Source organism: Heteronotia binoei, chromosome 15 (assembly GCF_032191835.1).
Source record: "Heteronotia binoei isolate CCM8104 ecotype False Entrance Well chromosome 15, APGP_CSIRO_Hbin_v1, whole genome shotgun sequence".
Taxonomy (NCBI): Eukaryota; Metazoa; Chordata; class Lepidosauria; order Squamata; family Gekkonidae; genus Heteronotia; species Heteronotia binoei.
In genome coordinates this window covers 58,091,362-58,111,437 of record NC_083237.1, presented here as the reverse complement: position 1 = coordinate 58,111,437, position 20,076 = coordinate 58,091,362, and the positions used below count along the sequence as shown (strand labels likewise).

Here is a 20,076-nt window from a genome sequence, read left to right as displayed (position 1 = left end):
CGATGTGATATCAAATAGACCAGGGGTGTCAAACATGCGGCCCAGGTGCTGAATCTGGCCCTTGGAGGGCTCCTATCAGGCCCCCAAGCAGCTGGCTGTCATCAGCTTTCTTCTCCCTCTCTCTTGCTTCTTTCTGCATAATAGCTTGCTTTGCAAGGCTTGCTCAATCTCACAGAAGCTACAGAGGAAAGCCACTATTTTCTCCATTGGCTGATGCTTCTCCCATGAAGAGGAAGGTGGGGGGGAAGCAGAGGATGCTTTGCCAGGCTCTCTTAATCGCACAACAGAGCTACTAAGCCAAGCCTCTCTTCCTTCTCTTGGCTGAGACTCCTCCCCCTTTTAGTTCCCTGGAGAAGGAAGGAAAGAGCCAGAGCTTCCTTTGCCTAGTTCCCTGGATCCCATGGGAGAAATACAAAGAAAGTACCTTTAAGACCACCAAGTGCTAAAGTTTTAAGCATGTTTTAAGGGTGTGTTTTTTTTAAATCTTTAATTGTGTCTGTGTCCTTTTATAAAGTTTATGTATCTGCTACCTAATCTTAAAGAGGTACCTACATGGCCCGGCCCGACAAGGTCTCATTTATGTCAGATCCGGCCCTCATAACAAATGAGTTCCACACCCCCGAAGTAGATCATTAGCAAAACTTGTGTGAAGCAGAATATGCCCCCCACCGAAGCAACAGGGACACACAAGGAAGGATAATTAGAATGCAGAAAAGCCCTAAGAGTGGAGAGAAGTTTACATTTCGGTTTTGCTTTTGGAGCTGCAGCAGGGACCGTTGCCCCTACTGACAAAGATGAAAGGAGGAGGGACGGTGGCTCAGTGATAGAGCATCTGCTTGGAAAGCAGAAGGTCCCAGGTTCAATCCCTGGCATCTCCAAAAAAGGGTCCAGGCAAATAGGTGTGAAAAACCTCAGCTTGAGACCCTGGAGAGCCACTGCTGGTCAGGGAAGGGACGGTGGCTCAGTGGTAGAGCATCTGCTTGGGAAGCAGAAGGTCCCAGGTTCAATCCCTGGCATCTCCAAAAAAGGGTCCAGGCAAATAGGTGTGAAAAACCTCAGCTTTAGACCCTGGAGAGCCACTGCTGGTCAGGGAAGGGACGGTGGCTCAGTGGTAGAGCATCTGCTTGGGAAGCAGAAGGTCCCAGGTTCAATCCCTGGCATCTCCAAAAAAGGGTCCAGGCAAATAGGTGTGAAAAACCTCAGCTTGAGACCCTGGAGAGCCGCTGCCAGTCTGAGAAGACAATACTGACTTTGATGGACCGAGGGTCTGATTCAGTATAAGGCAGCTTCATATGTCCATATGAAAGGGTTTTGCAGCCTGTGTTGGCAGCACTGGGTAGTTCTGACGGCACTCTGTCTCCTCCACAGGGCTTTTTCCGACGGACCATCCAGAAGAACCTGCACCCGACCTACTCCTGCAAGTACGATGGCTCCTGTGTCATCGACAAGATCACCCGCAACCAGTGCCAGCTTTGCCGATTCAAGAAGTGCATTGCCGTTGGCATGGCCATGGACTGTAAGGGCATGGCGCCCGCTGTGGAGAAACGAGGGATGAACGGGATGGGGGAGGCAGTAATTGAGCCCTTGGATCAGGGACCCTGTGGGAAGGAAGGCGGCCTGTGAGGGATGCATATTTGAGAGGGCCACAGCCAGGCCTCAGATTCAGCAGGAGCTCACGGGAGCACAGCTCCTGAACCTTTCTGACAGTTGCCCCTCTTCCTCCCCACCTACCTTGTTCATTGAATAGGAGGTGCAGCTGCATAATAATCCCTGGAATAGCAGAGCAGGCAACCAGCCAGCCACCAGGGGCTTTGCTACGCCCCCAGCAGCCCTCATTAACCCCTGGAGAAGCCCGTGCCACCACTTGTGTGATTTTGGGCTGCGGGTGCCTTGCTGGCCTTTGGGCTGGAGAAGGGACAGCCCAGGAAAGCCCCAGGCGAGGGAGGCCTGCTTGGGCTGGCTGGATCTCTAACCAGACCAAGCAGGCCTCGCTCGCCCGGGGCTCTCCTTTCTTGCATCAGGTTGCTTTTGGCCGGTAGGGGGGCGGCATATGCTAATGAGTCTTGCTAATGAGCTCCGCCACCTATTTTTCTACAAAACGACCCCTGGCCCACAGCTAATGGTGAGAGGCGTGTTGTGGAAGCATAAGGTCACATCTTAGAATCGCTAGTTCAGGAGTCCCCAACGTGGTACCTGTGGGCACCGTGGCACCCACCCACGCCTTCCCTGGTGCACCCACCAGGTGTTTTTAGAAAATGGTTTCTGCTTAGCACGGCTTCTGCTTGGCCACTGGAGATCTAATGGGCTGTACAAATTAAATGACTGTTGGCTTGGTGGCCACTAACACCACAATGTTGGTTTTATTTTCTCCCCTTCCTCTTTCCTGGGGTTTGTGTGTGTGTGTGTGTGTCTCCTACACTTGGGCTTCCTTCGTGTGTGGTTCTGTGTCTCCATGATGGCCATTTTGTGGTTGCACCCGCCAGCTCGTGTCAGAGTTTCAAAGGTGTCCACAGGCTCCAAAAAGTTGGGGATTCCTTCTCTAGCTGTTGAACCTTTGATGTAGCGTGAGAGCTCCAGGCCTTGTCGTGGCTGTTTCAAAGTTCCGTAGGACGCCATTGGAGTCAGCCAATCAACTTGCTTCCCATGAAGCCTTTCAGGCACGCCCGTGGTTGTGACGTAGCCAAATAGGCTGCAGAGACTCTTGGAGGGGAGGGACTGAGAAAGGTGTGATTGGCCCCGGGCGAGGCCCTGCCCTCCACTCACGCCCTCCCCATTCTCCGCCGCCCCCTAGTGGTGCTGGATGACTCCAAGAGGGTAGCCAAGCGGAAACTGATCGAAGAGAACCGGGAAAGGCGGCGCAAAGAGGAGATGCTGAAATCCCTTCAGCACCGGCCAGAGCGACAGCGGAGGAGTGGGAGCTGATCCACATCGCCACGGAGGCACACCGCAGCACCAATGCCCAGGGCAGCCACTGGAAACAGAAGCGGAAATTTCTGGTAAATTGCGATAATGGGTGCAAGCATATGGATTTCTTCTGCGGGGAGGCGTGGGTTGCATGTGTCCACAAGATCTGATATCCAGTTCTACATCCTGAGAATTGTTGGAATTCAAGTTAATTACATTATAGAGTTGACTGTTGTTGTTTACCTAAAAGGGGAAGTGATGTATTAGAGTGTTTTTAGGTGACATTTATTTTATGTACAGAAATTTTTATGCTGCTTTTCTGTCTGGTCGACCATTAAAATGAAACCTTATCAAAACGATTCCAACCAAAGCTAAAAGTACATAAAATAACGAATACAACATAGAGCAAGCAGGAGAGCGAGGGATATTTTTGTAGCAGGAACTCCTCTGCATATTAGGCCACCGTCCCCCTAGCAGGAATTCCTTTGCATGTTAGGCCACACCTCCCTGATGTAGCCAATCTTCCAAGAATTTACAGGGCTCTTCTCACAGGGCGTGCTGTAAGCTCCAGGAGGATTGGCTACATCAGGGGGGCGTGGCCTAATATGCAAAGGAGTTCCTGCTACAAAACAAGCCCTGAGGAGAGTTGTTCATGGAACTCCACATGGAACAAAGATGTCTTCACCCGCTGAGTATTGCAATTATATTTTGATATTGTTTTGTAACACAGAGAGTATTTTTTTCTGTCATTTCCTAACCTCAGAAGACACCTGCCTTCAGGGCCTTGGAAGATAACCTTCCTGCTCAATCAGGTTTATCTAGAAGAAAACTGTAGATTTATACCCTGCCCTTCTCTCTGAATCAGAGTTTCAGAGCAGCTCACAATCTCCTTTATCTTCTTCCCCTGCAACAGACACCCTGTGAGGTGGATGGGGCTGAGAGAGCTCTCACAGAAGCTGCCCTTTCGAGGACAACTCCTGCGAGAGGTATGGCTGACCCAAGGCTATTCCATCAGCTGCAAGTGGAGGAGTGGGGAATCAAACCCGGTTCTCCCAGATAAGAGTCCTCACACTTCACCACTACACCAAACAGGCTAGGAGTAGGAGACCCTTAAAGCATGCTGGCCCGCAAGGACACAGACATAATTGATCTGGCCTGTTTGCATGAACCCCCCATCCTTTCCCCCTGCTGTCAAGAACATGGCAAGGGCCCCCTTCCAATTTTAAAGGAAGAAGCTCTGAATTTAAAAGTAATACTAAACTTATATCACTCTGAATGCTAAAGGACTTTTTTTTGTAACAGGAATTCCTTTGCATGTTAGGCCACACATCCCTGATGTAGCCAATGGACCCCTGGTCTGATCTAGCAGGGCTCTTCCTATATTCTTAGGAGAAGGCCTCGGCCTCTGTGGCCTGTTGTTGGCCCTTCAGAGGCCATGGTTGGCCACTGTGTGAGACAGGATGCTGGACTGGATGAACCCCTGGTCTGATCCAGCTGGGCTCTTCTGATGTTCTTATGAAGGCCTCAGCCTCTATGCCCTGTTGTTGGCCTTCCAGGGGAACTGGCTGGCCACTGTGTGAGATAGGAGGCTGGACTAGATGGACCACTGGTCTAATCCAGCAGGGCTCTCCTTATGTTCTTATGAAGGCCTCAGCCTCTCTGCCCTGTTGTTGGCCCTTCAGAGGCCATGGTTGGCCACTGTGTGAGACAGGATGCTGGACTAGATGGACCACTGGTCTAATCCAGCAGGGCTCTCCTTATGTTCTTATGAAGGCCTCAGCCTCTCTGCCCTGTTGTTGGCCCTCTAGAGGAACTGGTTGGCCACTGTGTGAGACAGGATGCTGGACTGGATGAACCACTGGTCTGATCCAGCTGGGCTCTTCTGATGTTCTTATGAAGGCCTCAGCCTCCATCCCCTGTTGTTGGCCTTCCAGAGGAACTGATTGGCCATCGTGTGAGATGGAATGCTGGACTAGATGGACCCCTGGTCTGATCCGGCAGGGCTCTTATGTTCTTAGGATAGTTACCCCTTAACTGTTTTCATCTGTTCTACTTCGATTTAGTCAGGGTAGTTAAGGAGTGGTAAAAGTGGGTTTCCGCATGCTGGGGTTTTTTTTGGGGGGGGGGGTTGGGGGGAGGGGGGTTGTTTTAATGCTTGAATATGAATTTGGGGTTTTTGACCGCATTAATGATTTCTAAGTACAGGAATGGTGATAATTCGAAAGTGAGATCTTTGCACATGTGAGGTACGGATTGGGCTGTTGGAGGAGTAGCAGAGTGGTTGGATTGGTGTGTGCTCTTTCTTCTGGTATTTAGTTTCATCTGCAAAGCTGCAGAGACAACCAAGTCCCTTTCATAGTTTTGAACTCCCCAGGGTTCTCCCCAAACACCTTGCAGTGATCAGTGATGGATGTAATCACAACAATGATTATATCCATCATCTTATTTGGAGATCATTTCCCACCTGCCCCAACCCCTCCAATTCCTTCATCCTCTGCGTGGCACAGTGAGAATTGCCTTCCAGAGACAGTAGCAGTACAGGCTGTGGTCTCTTTCGGTGGCGGGCTGCTTCTGTCTCCTTTCGGGCTGCTTTGCTTCTCATACAGTGGTTCTGGGGAGTTGGAGAGCTCCAACTGTGAGTGGATGAGGCACTATGACCAGCTTCCCTCTGAGATGCGGAGCCTTCTGAGCAAAAATTCTACTTTGTGAGCTACTGGCATGAAAATGGCGAGCGACTGCATCAATTAGTGTGCTCTGGGGCCATTTTCCCTGAGCTGAGACAAAAATGTGTGCACTAGAGGCTTAAAAACCATTGCAGGTTTAAATGCTACCATGTGAACAAGAGCAGTCCTTGCATGCATACAAAAACCAGTGAGGAACCAGGGGCGGCCAAACTATGGCTCAGGAGCCACATGTGGCTCTTTCACACACATTGTGTGGCTCTCAAAGCCCCCACCACCCTGTCCGCTCCGGCTTGGAGAAGGCATTTCTCTCTTGAAATCACTTCTCCAAGCCAAGCTGACTCACGCTAACTCAGCTTAGAGGGAGCACTGCTGGGTTGATGTTGCCTAGCAGAAAGGTGACTTCACCAGTATGGAGTCCCTGTAAACCGTACATGGGGGGGGGGGAGCCTCTCAAGAGCCAATTTGGCCTCTACCTTCCCAGAATACAGGTAACAACATATATACACCCTGGGGCTCCTGAGCACCCAACCCTAGAAATCATGCTGAATGAATTGAGTCATAAGTTTGTCACAACTGATTTGTTCTGAGCAGGCCTCGGATTCAGCAGGAGCTCACAGGAGCACAGCTCCTGAACCTTCCTGAGAGTTCCCCCTCCTCCTTCCCACCTTGTCCGTTGAATAGTAGGTGCAGCTGCATAACAATCCCTGGATGAGCTCCACCACCTGTTTTTCTGCAAAACAACCCCTGGTTCTGTGAGTTTCAGTGGGTCGCAGGCCTAGTTCAAGCAGGCAGCAGGGGAGGTTGTAAAACCTGTTTCTGGGCTTCTTCGATGGCAGGTGCAGGGATTGAGTAATTTAATCCTTCCTCATAGAGAATGTTCCCTGCATGTAGAAAACTAGTGTGTATAGCAGGGGTGGCCAAACTTGCTTAACATAAGAGCCACGTAGAATAAATATCAGATGTTTGAGAGCCTCAAGACATGAACATCAGATGTTTGAGAGCCAGAAGGAAAGGAAAGAAGAAGAAGAAGAAGATATTGGATTTATATCCCGCCCTCCACTCCGAAGAGTCTCAGAGCGGCTCACAATCTCCTTTCCCTTCCTCCCCCACAACAGACACCCTGTGAGGTGGGTGGGGCTGGAGAGGGCTCTCACAGCAGCTGCCCTTTCAAGGACAACCTCTGCCAGAGCTATGGCTGACCCAAGGCCATGCTAGCAGGTGCAAGTGGAGGAGTGGGGAATCAAACCCGGTTCTCCCAGATAAGAGTCCTCACACTTAACCACTACACCAAACTGGCTCTCCAGGAAAGGAAAGGAAAGGAAAGGAAAGGAAGACAGGCAAATAGATGGGAGGAGTGGGAGAGGTGGAAAGAAAGCAACTTTAAATGTTTTCTCCAAACTGCCGGTAGGCTTGGCTTGGAGAAGTGATTTGAAGAGAGAAATGCCTTCTCCAAGCCAGCAGACAGAGTGGTGGTGGGGCTTCGAGAGCCACGCAATATGTGTGAAAGAGCCACAGTTTGGCCGCCCCTGGTATATAGGTTCCTCGCTGGCTTTTGTATGTGTGCAAGGATTGTTCTTGTTGTTCACATGGTGGCATTTAACCCTGCAGTGCAGAGTGGGGCCTGTCCTGCAAGAGGGGTCTGTTCCCCGCTGCGTTCCGTGTGGACTCAGCACTGATCGCCGCTAAGCATTGGAGCCGTGGGACCCCAGAATGTTGCTGCCTCTTCTCTTTATGTGCAAAGAGAACTCGATTAGAGGGGAGGCATCAGTCTCCGGCATCTAGTTAGTTGTTCTTCAGATTGTAAAATCATTTTAAAACCCCTTTAAAAAAAAAAAAAAAAAAAGCTCGTTTGAACTTGTAAGCTGCCCTGAGCCCGCTTCGGTGGGGTAGGGCGGGATATAAATCGAATGAAATGAAATAAAAATAAATAATAAATAAACTGTTTATAACACTACTCGAATTTGATGTGCTTCGAGCGTATTTTAAAGTTTGAGTCCAGAAGCGCCTTAGAAACCAGCAGGGGTTTCGGGCCGCAAGCTTTCGAGAGTGAAAGACACAGTCTGACGAAGGGAGCCTGTTGCAAACAAACACGTCTACCTTCCGAAACTATCTTTGAGCGTATTTATTTTACTCTTGAGTGTGGATGCGTTTGCATATCGTGTTGGCGTATACACCTATTGTCCCAACTATTGCAATGCCAATTCAAAGCGGCAGCATGTTTATACATTTGCTGCAAAAGGCCTTGTTAAAGGTTGAGCCTTTAACTTGGCTTGCCTGCTGTACTGGGATCTGGGTAGACCCAGGTTCGAATCCTCACTGTGCCTGTTTAGGCCTTGGATTCAGCAGGAGCTCACAGGAGCAGAGCTCCTGAATCTTTCAGAAATCACTGGGTGGGGTGTGAGCGTGTGTGTGTGTGTGTGTGTGTGTGTGAGAGAGAGAGATTTCCCAGGGCATTTCCTATAGATTGGTTTTGAATTTTAAAGTTATGAAGAGGACACTTAATAATTGACATTTATAGGAAACGCTCCTTGTTAGAGAAATCTGTGAGCTCACGGTTCGGTTTGTTCGTACAGAATAGATCTTCTCCTCCCTTCTCCTATAGTTTAGCCAGGGATCCAGACCTGCCGAAGAGTTTTTGAACGGTGAAGCTCTGAAGCTCGCGGCTCAGAGGGACACAGCTGTAACCTCTCAGCTCCCTCCAAGAGCAGATGAGCTGGAAACCTTCAGCCCTATTCCTCTCTCATTCTCTCTCCTCCATCTTTATTCCCCCCTCCCTTCGCACGGCAGGGATTGTTGGGTTCAGGGTGCCCTCTGCTGACCACTTTGAGTTGGTGCCAGGGCAGGTCAGGAGAGGACAGAAAGGTCACGCAAAGTGGGCTACGGCAGTGGGGAGAGAGAGGAAATCCCAAGGACGGAGTGATTCGCAGGGAAGCCCCCTCTGCTGCCCCTTCCCTGCCCCCAGGAACGTGGGAGAGGAGGGAGAACAACGATTGCACTGCAAAGCGGGCCAGAGTGCCGAAGCTGAGCCAGTCAGGGTTGGTAAGGCCTCAGCCACACCTTATTGGATGTTGCACTACATTAATCATTTGCAATTAGATTTTCCTGTGCAGGCAAGGCCAATCCGTCTGTGAACGATTGCTTGTTGGTAAGCGCAAGGACAGAGCGATCGAGCAAAGCGCAGAGGTAGCTGCCTAGCTGGGCTTTTTTTGGTAGCAGGGACTCCCTTGCATATTAGGCCACACACCCCTGATGTAGCTCATACTCCAAAAGCTTACAGCAGGGGTGTCAAACATGCTGCCCGGGGGCCAAATCAGGCCCCCGGAGGGCTCCTATCAGTCCCCCGAGCAACTGGCTGTAGTCTGCTTCCTTCTCCCTCGCTCTTGCTTCCTTCTGCATCACAGCTTGCTTTGCCAGGCTTGCTCAGTTGCACAGGAGCTACAGAGCAAAACCTCTATTTTCTCCATTGGCTGAGGCTCTTCCCTTGGAGAGGAAGGAGGGGAGGGAGAGCTTGCTTTGCCCAGTTCCCTGGATCCCTTGGGAGAAGTACAAAGAAAGCACCTTTTAAGACCATCGAGTGTTAATGTTTTAAGCATGTTTTATTTTAAGGTTTTGGGGTTTTTTTTAAAAAAACCCACCCAAAATATCTTTAATGATGCTTGTCTGTGTCTTTTATAAAGTTTAACTCTCAGCTACTTAATCTTAAATAGGTACACACATAGCCCAGCCCAACATGGCCCGGCCTGACAATGAGTTTGACACACCTGGCCAGTGTTTCCTCTAAACTGAGTTAGCGTGAGCTAGCTCACAGATTTTAACCTCCAGCTCACAGATTTTTGTCTTAGTTCAGGAAGGATCACACTAATTTATGCAGTAGCTCACAACTTTTAATGCCAGTAGCTCACAAAGTGGAATTTTTGCTCACAAGACTTTGCAGCTTAGAGGGAACATTGCCTAAAGGGCTCTTAATACAGGGCCTACTGTAAGCACCAGGAGGATTGGCTACATCGGGGTGTGTGGCCTAATATGCAAATGAGTTCCTGCTACAAAAAAAAGCCCTGAGTAGGAAGAAATGCCATCAGTCATCATGAGCCCTGCCATGAATTTGGGCCAGCGCAGACTGCATGTAGCAGCTCCCTCCCTCATCACGCTCTGAGACCGTGGAGCGGCTGTGGGCGCCTACATCTCAGCCCCTCTCTGTAGCAAATTCCTCTTTTCCGTCTGCGCTTAATAGGATAGTAGCTGCACAGACTTCCACCTCTGTAAAGACTGGGATGTGCTGTGAATTGTCAGAGAGAATCACATCTCATCCTGAAGGGCAGCTTTAAAAAGTAAGGTCAGAAGCTGAGCGAAAAGAGCCAGGATTCCTCTTAAGGTGCATACAAATATACAAGCGCAAGAGAGGCCATTTTGTTGTTTTGTAAGCAGACCGTATTTCTTTTGTTCTGAGATGCTGTCGAGACGTTGAGCAGTTTCCCCCATGATGGCAGAGCCTGACTGAGGAAGATTTTCCTGTCTAGGTGACCTATTGGCCAGTACCCGTGACGTCAGAAATCCATGCTCTCATCCCCTACCTCTAGAGCAGCTTTGCTATTTTTTAAATATATATATGTTTGTGTGTGTGTGTACATGTGGAGCTTTTCAAACAGGGAAGGTGGCCCACTTGAAGCACAGGGCAAAGTGGAGGTCTGAAAATGACATTTGGTTTTTAAGGGATTGCCCAAAATGAAAAGCTGCGAAGATGCTGGAGTCACGTTGTGATTGAAGAACCTGCGGAGGCTTCACAAAGTGGCCTCAAGCCTGCAAAGCTATGAAAAATGTGTTAGTCTTTTAGATGCCACAGAACGTTCCTATGGATTTATGGCTGATTTCAGGAAGCTGATCTAAAATTATCCAGAAAGAACTGATTTTTTAAATGTTTCATTAATTTTTGATTTTGATAATTTCTATTTTTAAAACTTTTTCGATCTTTTTCCAGTCAATTTCCAATCTTTTTTTTTTTTAAATCATGCTTTTATGGTTCCTTACCATCTAGATCATACTGTTTGATTGTTTTGTCATTTTACTGTGCCAATTTTTTGTGTGTGTATCAGGGCTTTTTTCGTAGAAAAAGCCCATCAGGAACTCATTTGCATTTAGGCCACACACACCCTGACACCAAGCCAGCTAGAACTCCGTTCCTGTGCGTTCCTGCTCAAAAAAAAACCCCTGGTGTGTATCATTATTCAGTGTCAGGTTATTTGCAGCCTTGGTTCTAGTTATGCTTAAGACTTTCGATCACAGGAGCCAAATAAACTATTATAGGAGTTTTGGCAGCAATGGCCTTAACCTCCTTTCAGCAATGGAACTCTTATAGACTACGTCAGACTTAAGTCTTCAGAGATCCATGAACCTCAGCGGTGGGCCTCAGTGTACTCCACGATCACCTCCCACACTGAGAGGTGACTCCCCCAACAGTATTCCCCCTAAGCTGAGTTCACAGGTCACTAGCTCACAGATTTTTAGCTTCCAGCTCACACATTTTTGTTTTACCTCAGGAAAAAAATGGCCCCGGAGCAAACGAATTGATGCAGTCGCTCACCACTTTAATGCCAGTAGCTCACCAAGTAGAATTTTTGCTCCCAAGACTCCACAGCCTCGAGGGAGCGTTGTCCCCTGCCCCCTTTGCAAGGAAATGATCCAAAGGACCAAACTTACCTTCCCGGAGAGCCTGATTCTGCTTTTCTTTTCTCCCTCTCTAGCCTGAAGACATCGGTCAGTCACCAATGGCCTCCATGCCCGATGGGGACAAAGTGGACTTGGAGGCGTTCAGTGAGTTTACCAAGATCATCACCCCCGCCATCACCCGCGTGGTGGACTTTGCCAAAAAACTGCCCATGTTTTCAGAGGTGAGTGAAGCATGAGGATGGCTGGTGTCAGAGAGTGAGAGAACTGGGGCGGGGGGAGAATTTGGCGTGCTTGGGGTGGATCTCCTTGAATGCTTAGAGCAGGGTTCCCCGCCATGGTGCCTGTGTGACCGAAGGTCAGCTGCAGCAGCCATTTTCTGCCTCTTGTGGGAACCACTCTATGGCAGCCATTTTGTGGCTGGCTCCACTTCTTGTGGGAACCATTCTATGGCAGTCATTTTGTGGCTGGCTCCACTTCCTGTGGGAACCATTCTGTGGCAGCCGTTTTGTGGCTGGCTCCACTTCTTGCGGGAACCATTCTATGGCAGCCATTTTGTGGCTGGTTCCACTTCCTGTGGGAACTATTCTATGGCAGCCGTTTTGTGGCTGGCTCCGCTTCTTGTGGCAACCATTCTATGGCAGCCATTTTGTGGCTGGCTCCACTTCCTGTGGGAACCATTCTATGGCAGCCATTTTGTGACTGAGCCCTCCATGCAGATTTTTTAAAACATTGTTTGGCAGCGGCGGTCACCACACCACCACACCACACCACACCACACCACTGTGAGACCGAGGAAAACTACAAGCAGCCATTTGGTGGTAGCCATTTTGTGGCTGTGCTTGGGGATCCCCAATTTAGAGGTCTCAGGACTGAGCTCTGTCCTTGTGTGGGTGAGAAGGAAAGGGGGCCTCCAGTGGCTCCCCACCACCACTGTGTTCCTCTAGGTTGGCTTGTTAGCAGTTTTAGTACCCAAAAATACAGCCTCTCTCCACTTCCAAACAGGAACAATTTTTATATTTATATAGAGGCTTATACCCCATTTTTCTCCCCAGTGGGGACCCAAAGCAACTGACAATATCATTCTCCCGTCCTCCATTTTTCCATCACAATAGTCACCTTGCAAGGTTGTTTAGGCTCAGAGAAAGCAACCGACCCCAGGTCATGCAGCAGGGCTCCACAGCAGAGTGGGGATTGAAACTCAAGGCTCCCAGGTCTTAGTGGGTCACTCTAATCCAGGGGTGTCAAACATATGGCCCAGGGGATGGAACCAGTCCATCCAGGGCTCTTATCTGGCTCTGAAACAACTGTCGGGGGCGGGGGGGTGCAGGTGCACGAGTGCACACAATGAGGGGGGTGTGGTCAAAGTTTTCAAGAAATGTGTGTGCGGTCAAAGTTGCCTGCCCAAGAAGGCTGAGGCGGGGACTGCAGGGAAGCCACACCTCCACAGTACACTTTTGGCAGCATGCCGAGACTGCCCTAAGTAGCATTAAGAACTCTTGGAGCGCCTCCAAGAGCCTACCGCTGACCCTGCATAAGAGAAGCCATGCTGGATCAGGCCAATGGCCCCTCCAGTCTTTGTCACACGGTGGCCAAATCCCAGATGCCATCAGGTGATCCACCACCCAGGCCAGAACTCCAGAATCACCCAGTAAATAATTGCTGACAGAGGGCCCTAATAGCTGTTCTACAAGTATTTGTAGCCAGCAGAATCCAGTCAACTTCCTGGTCGGAGGGACTATGTAGTGAGGCTGCTGGAAGAGCACCTTCTTACACCCGCAAGTGTTGTTTCTACCCAAGAGCAACCTCAGGTTCTGAAAGCTTGAGTTACACAATTCAACCTTCCACTCCACTTCACCTTCCGAGGCTTTTTTTTTTTAGCAGGAACTCCTTTGCATATTAGGTCACACACCCCTGATGTAGCCAGTCCTCCTGGAGCTTACAGTTGGCCCTGTGAGCTCTTGGAGGATTGGCTACATCAGGGGTGTGTGGCCTAATATGCAAAAGAGTTCTTGCTACCAAACAAACCCCTTCTTCTTCTTTTTCTTCTTCTTCTATTTTTCCCCACAAAAAATGAGAAAAGTAACCAAAACATAGCAAGCAGACGGAAATCTTCCTCATGCCACCGTGGCCACATAGGAGAAAATAATTGTAAAAGTATGATGGGAGTAAGGTTTTATGATGACAATTATTATTCAAGAAGAATTTTAAGATAGATGCCGACCGAGCTAATATAATTTAGTACACCTTCTCATGGGTGTGTGGCATATGCAAATGAGTTATGCTAATGAGCTCTTGCATCTCTTTTTCTACAAAATGACCCGTTTCGCATTATACAGGTGTGGATTCTTTGATGGTATACTAATTTGTGGGATTCTCCAGCATGAAACCTGCCCCATTCCTTGTCCTCTGCTTACAGTGTGACCTCCATCTTTGAAGAAGACTGCAGATTTATACCCCGCCCTTCTCTCTGAATCAGAAACTCGGAGCGGTTTACAATCTCCTATATTTTCTCCCCCCACAACAGACACCCTGTGAGGTGGGGGCAGATTTATACCCCGCCCTTCTCTCTGAATCAGAGACTCAGAGCAGCTTACAATCTCCTATATCTTCTCCCCCCACAACAGACACCCTGTGAAGTGGGGGCAGATTTATACCCCATCCTTCTCTCTGAATCAGAGACTCAGAGCAGCTTACAATCTCCTATATCTTCTCCCCCACAACAGACACCCTGTGAGGTAGGTGGGGTCGAGAGAGCTCTCACAGCAGCTGCCATTTCGAGGACAACTCTTACGAGAGCTCTGGCTAACCCAAGGCCATTCCAGCAGCTGCAAGTGGAGGAGTGGGGAATCAAACCCGGTTCTCCCAGATAAGAGTCCGCACACTTATTTATTTATTTATTTATTTATTCACATTAAACTTTTATCCTGCCCTCTCCACAAGCGGACTCAGGGCGGCTTACAACAGTCGCTTACACGATTTAAAACAATGAGTCAATTATTATTATTATTTTTATTATTAAATTTTATTTGTATCCCGCCCTCCCCGCCTAGGCAGGCTCAGGGCGGCTAACAGCATTCAATAAAACATTATACAAAATACAATAATTAAAACAACATTAAAATTATACATAGTTAATACATATCTTAAAACTAATCCTAAACTAAAACTAAAAAAATAAAATCTATAAAACGTTAATACAATTAAAATTTAAAAACTATTCCACGGTGCTGTGCCATTACTATGTTGGCAGTTCTGCTTTTCAGGCGGTTGGTCACCGGGATCTCTAGCTGATGTCAGGTGGCAGCTCTCTCTCCGTTTAAGCATCGAAGGCCTGTCGAAACAATTCGGTCTTACAGGCCCCGCAGAATGTAGGAAGGTCCCGCAGGGCCCTTATGGCCTCCAGGAGAGCATTCCATAACTCTGGTGCTGCCACCGAGAAGGCCCTGGCTCATGTCGCAACCTGGCCTCCTTTGGTCCAGCGTTGGACAGCAGATTTTTTGTCCCTGAATGCAGTGCTCTCTGGGGGATATATGGGGAAAGGCGGTCCCGCAGATAAACAGGTCCCTGACCATAAAGGGCTTTAAAGGTCAATACCAACACCTTGAAACGGACTCGGAACACAATAGGTAGCCAGTGCAGCTCTTTCAGCACTGGCTGAATGTGCTCCCATCAAGGGAGCCTCATTAACAGCCGTGCCGCAGTAAACACTACACCAAACTGGCTCTCTTTGCTTTGCTTCTATGTCCTAAGAAAACCCTAAGGTTGTTATGCAGAGGCAGACAATGGCAAACCACCTCTGGATGTCTCATTCCCTGAAAACCCATAACTTGAAAGCTCCCTGAAAACCCATAACTTGAAAGCACGTTACCCATGCAGAACATAAGAGAAGCCATGTTGGATCAGGCCAATGGCCCATCCAGTTCAACACTGTCACTTAAGAACATAAGAGAAGCCATGTTGGATCAGGCCAATGGCCCATCCAGTCCAACACCCTGTGTCACATAAGAACATAAGAGAAGCCATGTTGGCTCAGGCCAATGGCCCATCCAGTTCAACACTGTCACTTAAGAACATAAGAGAAGCCCTGTTGGATCAGGCCAATGGCCCATCCAGTCCAACACTCTGTGTCACAGAAGAACATAAGAGATGGATCAGGCCAATGGCCCATCCAGTCCAACACTCTGTGTTACATAAGAACATAAGAGAAGCCATGATAGATCAGGCCAATGGCCCATCCAGTCCAACACTCTGTGTCACATAAGAACATAAGAGAAGCCATGTTGGCTCAGGCCAATGGCCCATCCAGTTCAACACTGTCACTTAAGAACATAAGAGAAGCCCTGTTGGATCAGGCCAATGGCCCATCCAGTCCAACACTCTGTGTCACAGAAGAACATAAGAGATGGATCAGGCCAATGGCCCATCCAGTCCAACACTCTGTGTTACATAAGAACATAAGAGAAGCCATGATAGATCAGGCCAATGGCCCATCCAGTCCAACACTCTGTGTCACAGAAGAACATAAGAGAAGCCCTGTTGGATCAGGCCAATGGCCCATCCAGTCCAACACTCTGTGTCACATAAGAACATAAGAGAAGCCATGCTGGATCAGGCCAGTGGCCCATGCAGTCCAACACTCTTTGTCACACAGTGGCCAAAAACTCCAGGTGCCATCAGGAGGTCCACCAGTGAGGCTAGAAGCCCCTCCCATTGTGCCCACCCTCCCAGGCACCAAGAATACAGAGCATTACTTTCTCCAGACAGAGAGTTGCAACGATGTGGCTAATAGCCACTGATGGACCTCTGCTCCATATGCTTATCCAATCCCCTCTTGAAGCTGTTTATGCTTGTAGCCGCCGCCACCTCCTGTGGCAGTGAATTCCACGTGTTAATCACCCTTTGGGTGAAGGACTTATTTTTATGCGGGATAAAAGTACTTCCTTTTATGTAGGATAAAAGGGCCCCCGCTAGGGAGCTACCCTCCAAGGGCCACCTGATGACAGGCCCTGTCCTGACTCCGTCGTTTCCTGTTCTTGACTTCCAGCTGCCTTGCGAGGACCAGATCATCCTGTTGAAGGGCTGCTGCATGGAGATCATGTCGCTGCGAGCAGCCGTGCGCTATGACCCCGAAAGCGAGACGCTGACGTTGAGCGGCGAGATGGCCGTCAAGCGGGAACAGCTGAAGAACGGCGGTCTGGGCGTGGTGTCGGACGCCATCTTTGACTTGGGCAAGTCCCTCTCTGCCTTCAACCTGGACGACACGGAAGTAGCACTGCTCCAGGCTGTGCTACTCATGTCCTCAGGTACGGGGGGTGGGGGGGCGGTTGTGCTCTTCTGGGACCCTCTCCCTCCCATTCGCATCAGCGATCTCACAAAGCGTCTGTGTGGCATAATATAAAGGTTGTTTCGAAGGCCACTTCAGCACAGCTACGGAAGGGTAAAGGCAGGACCTTTTTTTTTTGCAGAAAAAGCCCAGCAGGAACCCATTTGCATATTAGGCCACACCCCCAATGTCACCTTAGTTTCACACAGGGCCTTTTTTGAAGAAAAAAGCCCAGCAGGAACCTATTTGCATATTAGGCCACACCCCCAATGTCACCTTAGTTTCACACAGGGCCTTTTTGCAGAAGAAGCCGAGCAGGAACCCATTTGCATATTAGGCCACACCCCCAATGTCACCTTAGTTTCACACAGGGCCTTTTTGCAGAAAAAGCCGAGCAGGAACCCATTTGCATATTAGGCCACACCCCCAATGTCACCTTAGTTTCACATGGGGCCTTTTTTTGCAGAAAAAGCCCAGCAGGAACCCATTTGCATATTAGGCCACACCCCCAATGTCACCTTAGTTTCACGCAGGGCCTTTTTGCAGAAAAAGCCGAGCAGGAAGCCATTTGCATATTAGGCCACACCCCCAATGTCACCTTAGTTTCAAACAGGGCCTTTTTGCAGAAAAAGCCGAGCAGGAAGCCATTTGCATATTAGGCCACACCCCCAATGTCACCTTAGTTTCACACAGGGCCTTTTTGCAGAAAAAGCCCAGCAGGAACCCATTTGCATATTAGGCCACACACCCCAATGTCACCTTGGTTTCACACAGGGCCTTTTTGCAGAAAAAGCCCAACAGGAACCTATTTGTATATTAGGCCACACCCCCAATGTCACCTTAGTTTCACACAGGGCTTTTTTGAAGAAAAAAGCCCAGCAAGAACTCATTTGCATATCAGGCCACACCCCCTTATGCTAAGCCAGCTGGGACTGCGTTCCTGCTCAGAAAAAGCCCTGGGTAAAGGGGTCAGAGATCAGAGTGGAGGATAACTGCACAAAGAGGTGGCCAGAAAGGGAGGTGGTCACTGAAAGGCTGGCGAAACAGGTCTTTAGGGAAAGTATTTAGGAAAGTGGACTCTGGGTGGGTGAATTGCCTAACAAGAGGAGTGTTGAGTAGCCAGGGTGAAAGAGGTGTCAGAGCTGGTTGGTGGACCAGAGGTGCAGATTTGCCTGCCCAATGAGGATTCAGCTACACTTTAGGACATGGGTGTCAAACATGCAGCCCCAGGGGCCGAATCAGGCCATCGGAGGGCTCCCATCAGGCCCCTGACCAACTGGCTGTCGTCTGCTTCCTCTCTCTTGCTTCCTTTTGCATCACGGCTTGGTTTGCCAGGCTTGCTCCAGGAGCTACAGTGCAAAGGCTCTATTTTCTCCATCGGCTGAGGCTCCTTCCTTGAGGAGGAAGAGGGGGAGAGCTTGCTTTGCCAGGCTCTCTCAATCACACAGCAGAGCTACTGAGCCAAGCCTCTTTTCCTTCTGCTGGCTGAGGTTCCTCCCCTAAGGACGGAAGGAAAGAAACCAGAGCTTCCTTTGCCCAGTTCCCCCGATCACACAGGAGAGATTAAAAAAAAAAACACATTTCAGGCCAATGAGTGCTAATGTTTTAACCATATTTTATTTTAAACTTTTTAAAAATCGTTGTTTGTCTGTATAAAATTTATATCTCCGCTACCTGGCATTGTATTTACTGACACACATGGCCCCGCCTGACAAGGTCTTATTTATGTCACATCCGGCCCGCATAACAAATTAGTTTGACACCCCTGCTTTAGGATTTCTTTATTTTAAATTTGTAAAGTTTAGGAACTTCGCTGCCGGTATCGTTTTGTCAAAGATCCAGGGCGTTTTTCCGAGCAGTAACCGCACAGGAACACAGTCCCGGCTGGCTTGGCATCTGGGGTGTGGCCTAATATGCAAACGAGTCCCTGCTGGGCTATTTCTACAAAAAAAGTCCTGTGCGAAACAATGTTGATGTCAGGGGTGCAGCCTAATATGCAAATGAGTTCCTGCTGTGCTTTTTCTACCAAGAAAAAAGCCCTGCAAACATCATTTTACCTTTGGGCTTTTCCGCATTCACATTTTCCTTGCTTGTAAATTCCTATTTCTTTTTTCTTTTTTTTTTGGGGGGGGGTGTCTATTCTACATGTGTTTTGCTCCCTCGACTGATTGATTCAATATCACAGTGGTTTATGTCCACCATAAAAACACGGTGTTTAAATCTGCAGGGAAGTAATGCTGGGTGTAAACTGTGTGATATCAAATCAACCACTTGGGGGGTGGCAGAACACATGCAGAACAGGAAACAACTCTTAAGGAACAGGAACTTATAAGGGAGAAAAACGAGAATGCGGAAAAACCCTTTCAACCTTTCCTCCCCAGCCATGTTGACAGAAAAAGCCACTCAACGCTGCTTTATGCTCACTGGGGAAAACTTAGAGACACATTTGTATCTCTATACCTGTCAGTGGTAGAAGAAACCGGGGGAGGGTCGCAAGTTCTCTTCAAGCCCCAGTGCTGGGGACATTGTACCATAGAGTTTTACCTCCCAAATGGCTAGAGCGTCCAGGAAAATCAGTTTCCTGAAAATGCCTAGAGTAGCCCCGCGTGTGTGCCACCATTTTGATGTATGTCACTTCTCCAGGGGGGGCTTGAAAAAACAGTGGGGAGAAAAACAAGTTTAAAATAAAAATGGGAGGAGATTGCAATGTTTTGTGGGCACCCAGGTTTCAGGGGGGGTTGTTACGGCAGATCATGGCTGGTTTGGTAGGCAGCTACCACTGCTTTAAACAAATAATAATAATAGCCCTCCTCCCACCCCCATGACCACTGTCTCTCTCCCCCTTCGGCTTCAGGAGGGTCTTTGGGGTCTAGGGTGGCCATAATATCTGCAGGCCAGCCAGGGACACCTTGAGGGGGGAAGGATGTGTGTGCGTGTGCGCTCCGCCGGAAACAGGAAGTGGCGTCAATTCGGTGACGTCATGCCACCGCCGGAAGCAGGAAGTGACATGATGGTGACATCATTTCTCCCCCCCCCCCCGCGCGCCACCTGCCGGAAGCAGGAAGTGACATCACTTCCTGTGACATCACTTCCCCCAAATGACATCATTTCCCCAAATGCCACTGCCGGAAACAGGAAGTGACTTCACAGCACTTCCTGTGACATCCCCAAAAATCCCCCAAATATCACCGCCGGAAACAATTTTGTTCTCAAATCCTGTATATACTTCATCAGTATATGGGATAAGGCACTTTCTCAACTGTGCTGCGTAATGCAGCCTATTTATTTTGTCCTGTTTGCTCTGTTGGCTCTGAGGCAAGGAAAGTGCATGAAGTAGTGCCGCGTGGGCTCCCTAGCTCCACAGCCAACGCCTGTGTGTGCATAGCCGAAGAAAAAAATAGGTAGCTGGGTCCAGAAGTGCCCACCAAAAGCCACTACAGCACACAGCCCAAAAGTTTGCTGCAAACAATTTTAGTTAGAAATCTATGGCAAACAAATTCA

The 20,076-nt window shown here is 49.0% G+C and overlaps 2 protein-coding genes across 2 annotated transcripts in view; one reads left to right on the top strand and one right to left on the bottom strand.

The window, feature by feature from the left end:
* NR1D1 (nuclear receptor subfamily 1 group D member 1) overlaps positions 1-20,076 on the bottom strand; it is a 375,483-nt gene that overhangs the window by 315,123 nt on the left and 40,284 nt on the right. The window lies entirely within an intron of this gene.
* Positions 1-20,076, top strand: part of THRA (thyroid hormone receptor alpha) — a 231,283-nt gene that overhangs the window by 209,718 nt on the left and 1,489 nt on the right. Inside the window, 5 exon segments of the mRNA XM_060256782.1 lie at positions 1,369-1,516; positions 2,792-2,896; positions 2,899-2,996; positions 11,327-11,473; positions 16,297-16,555. Of these exon segments, the coding sequence (XP_060112765.1) occupies positions 1,369-1,516; positions 2,792-2,896; positions 2,899-2,996; positions 11,327-11,473; positions 16,297-16,555 (757 nt within the window).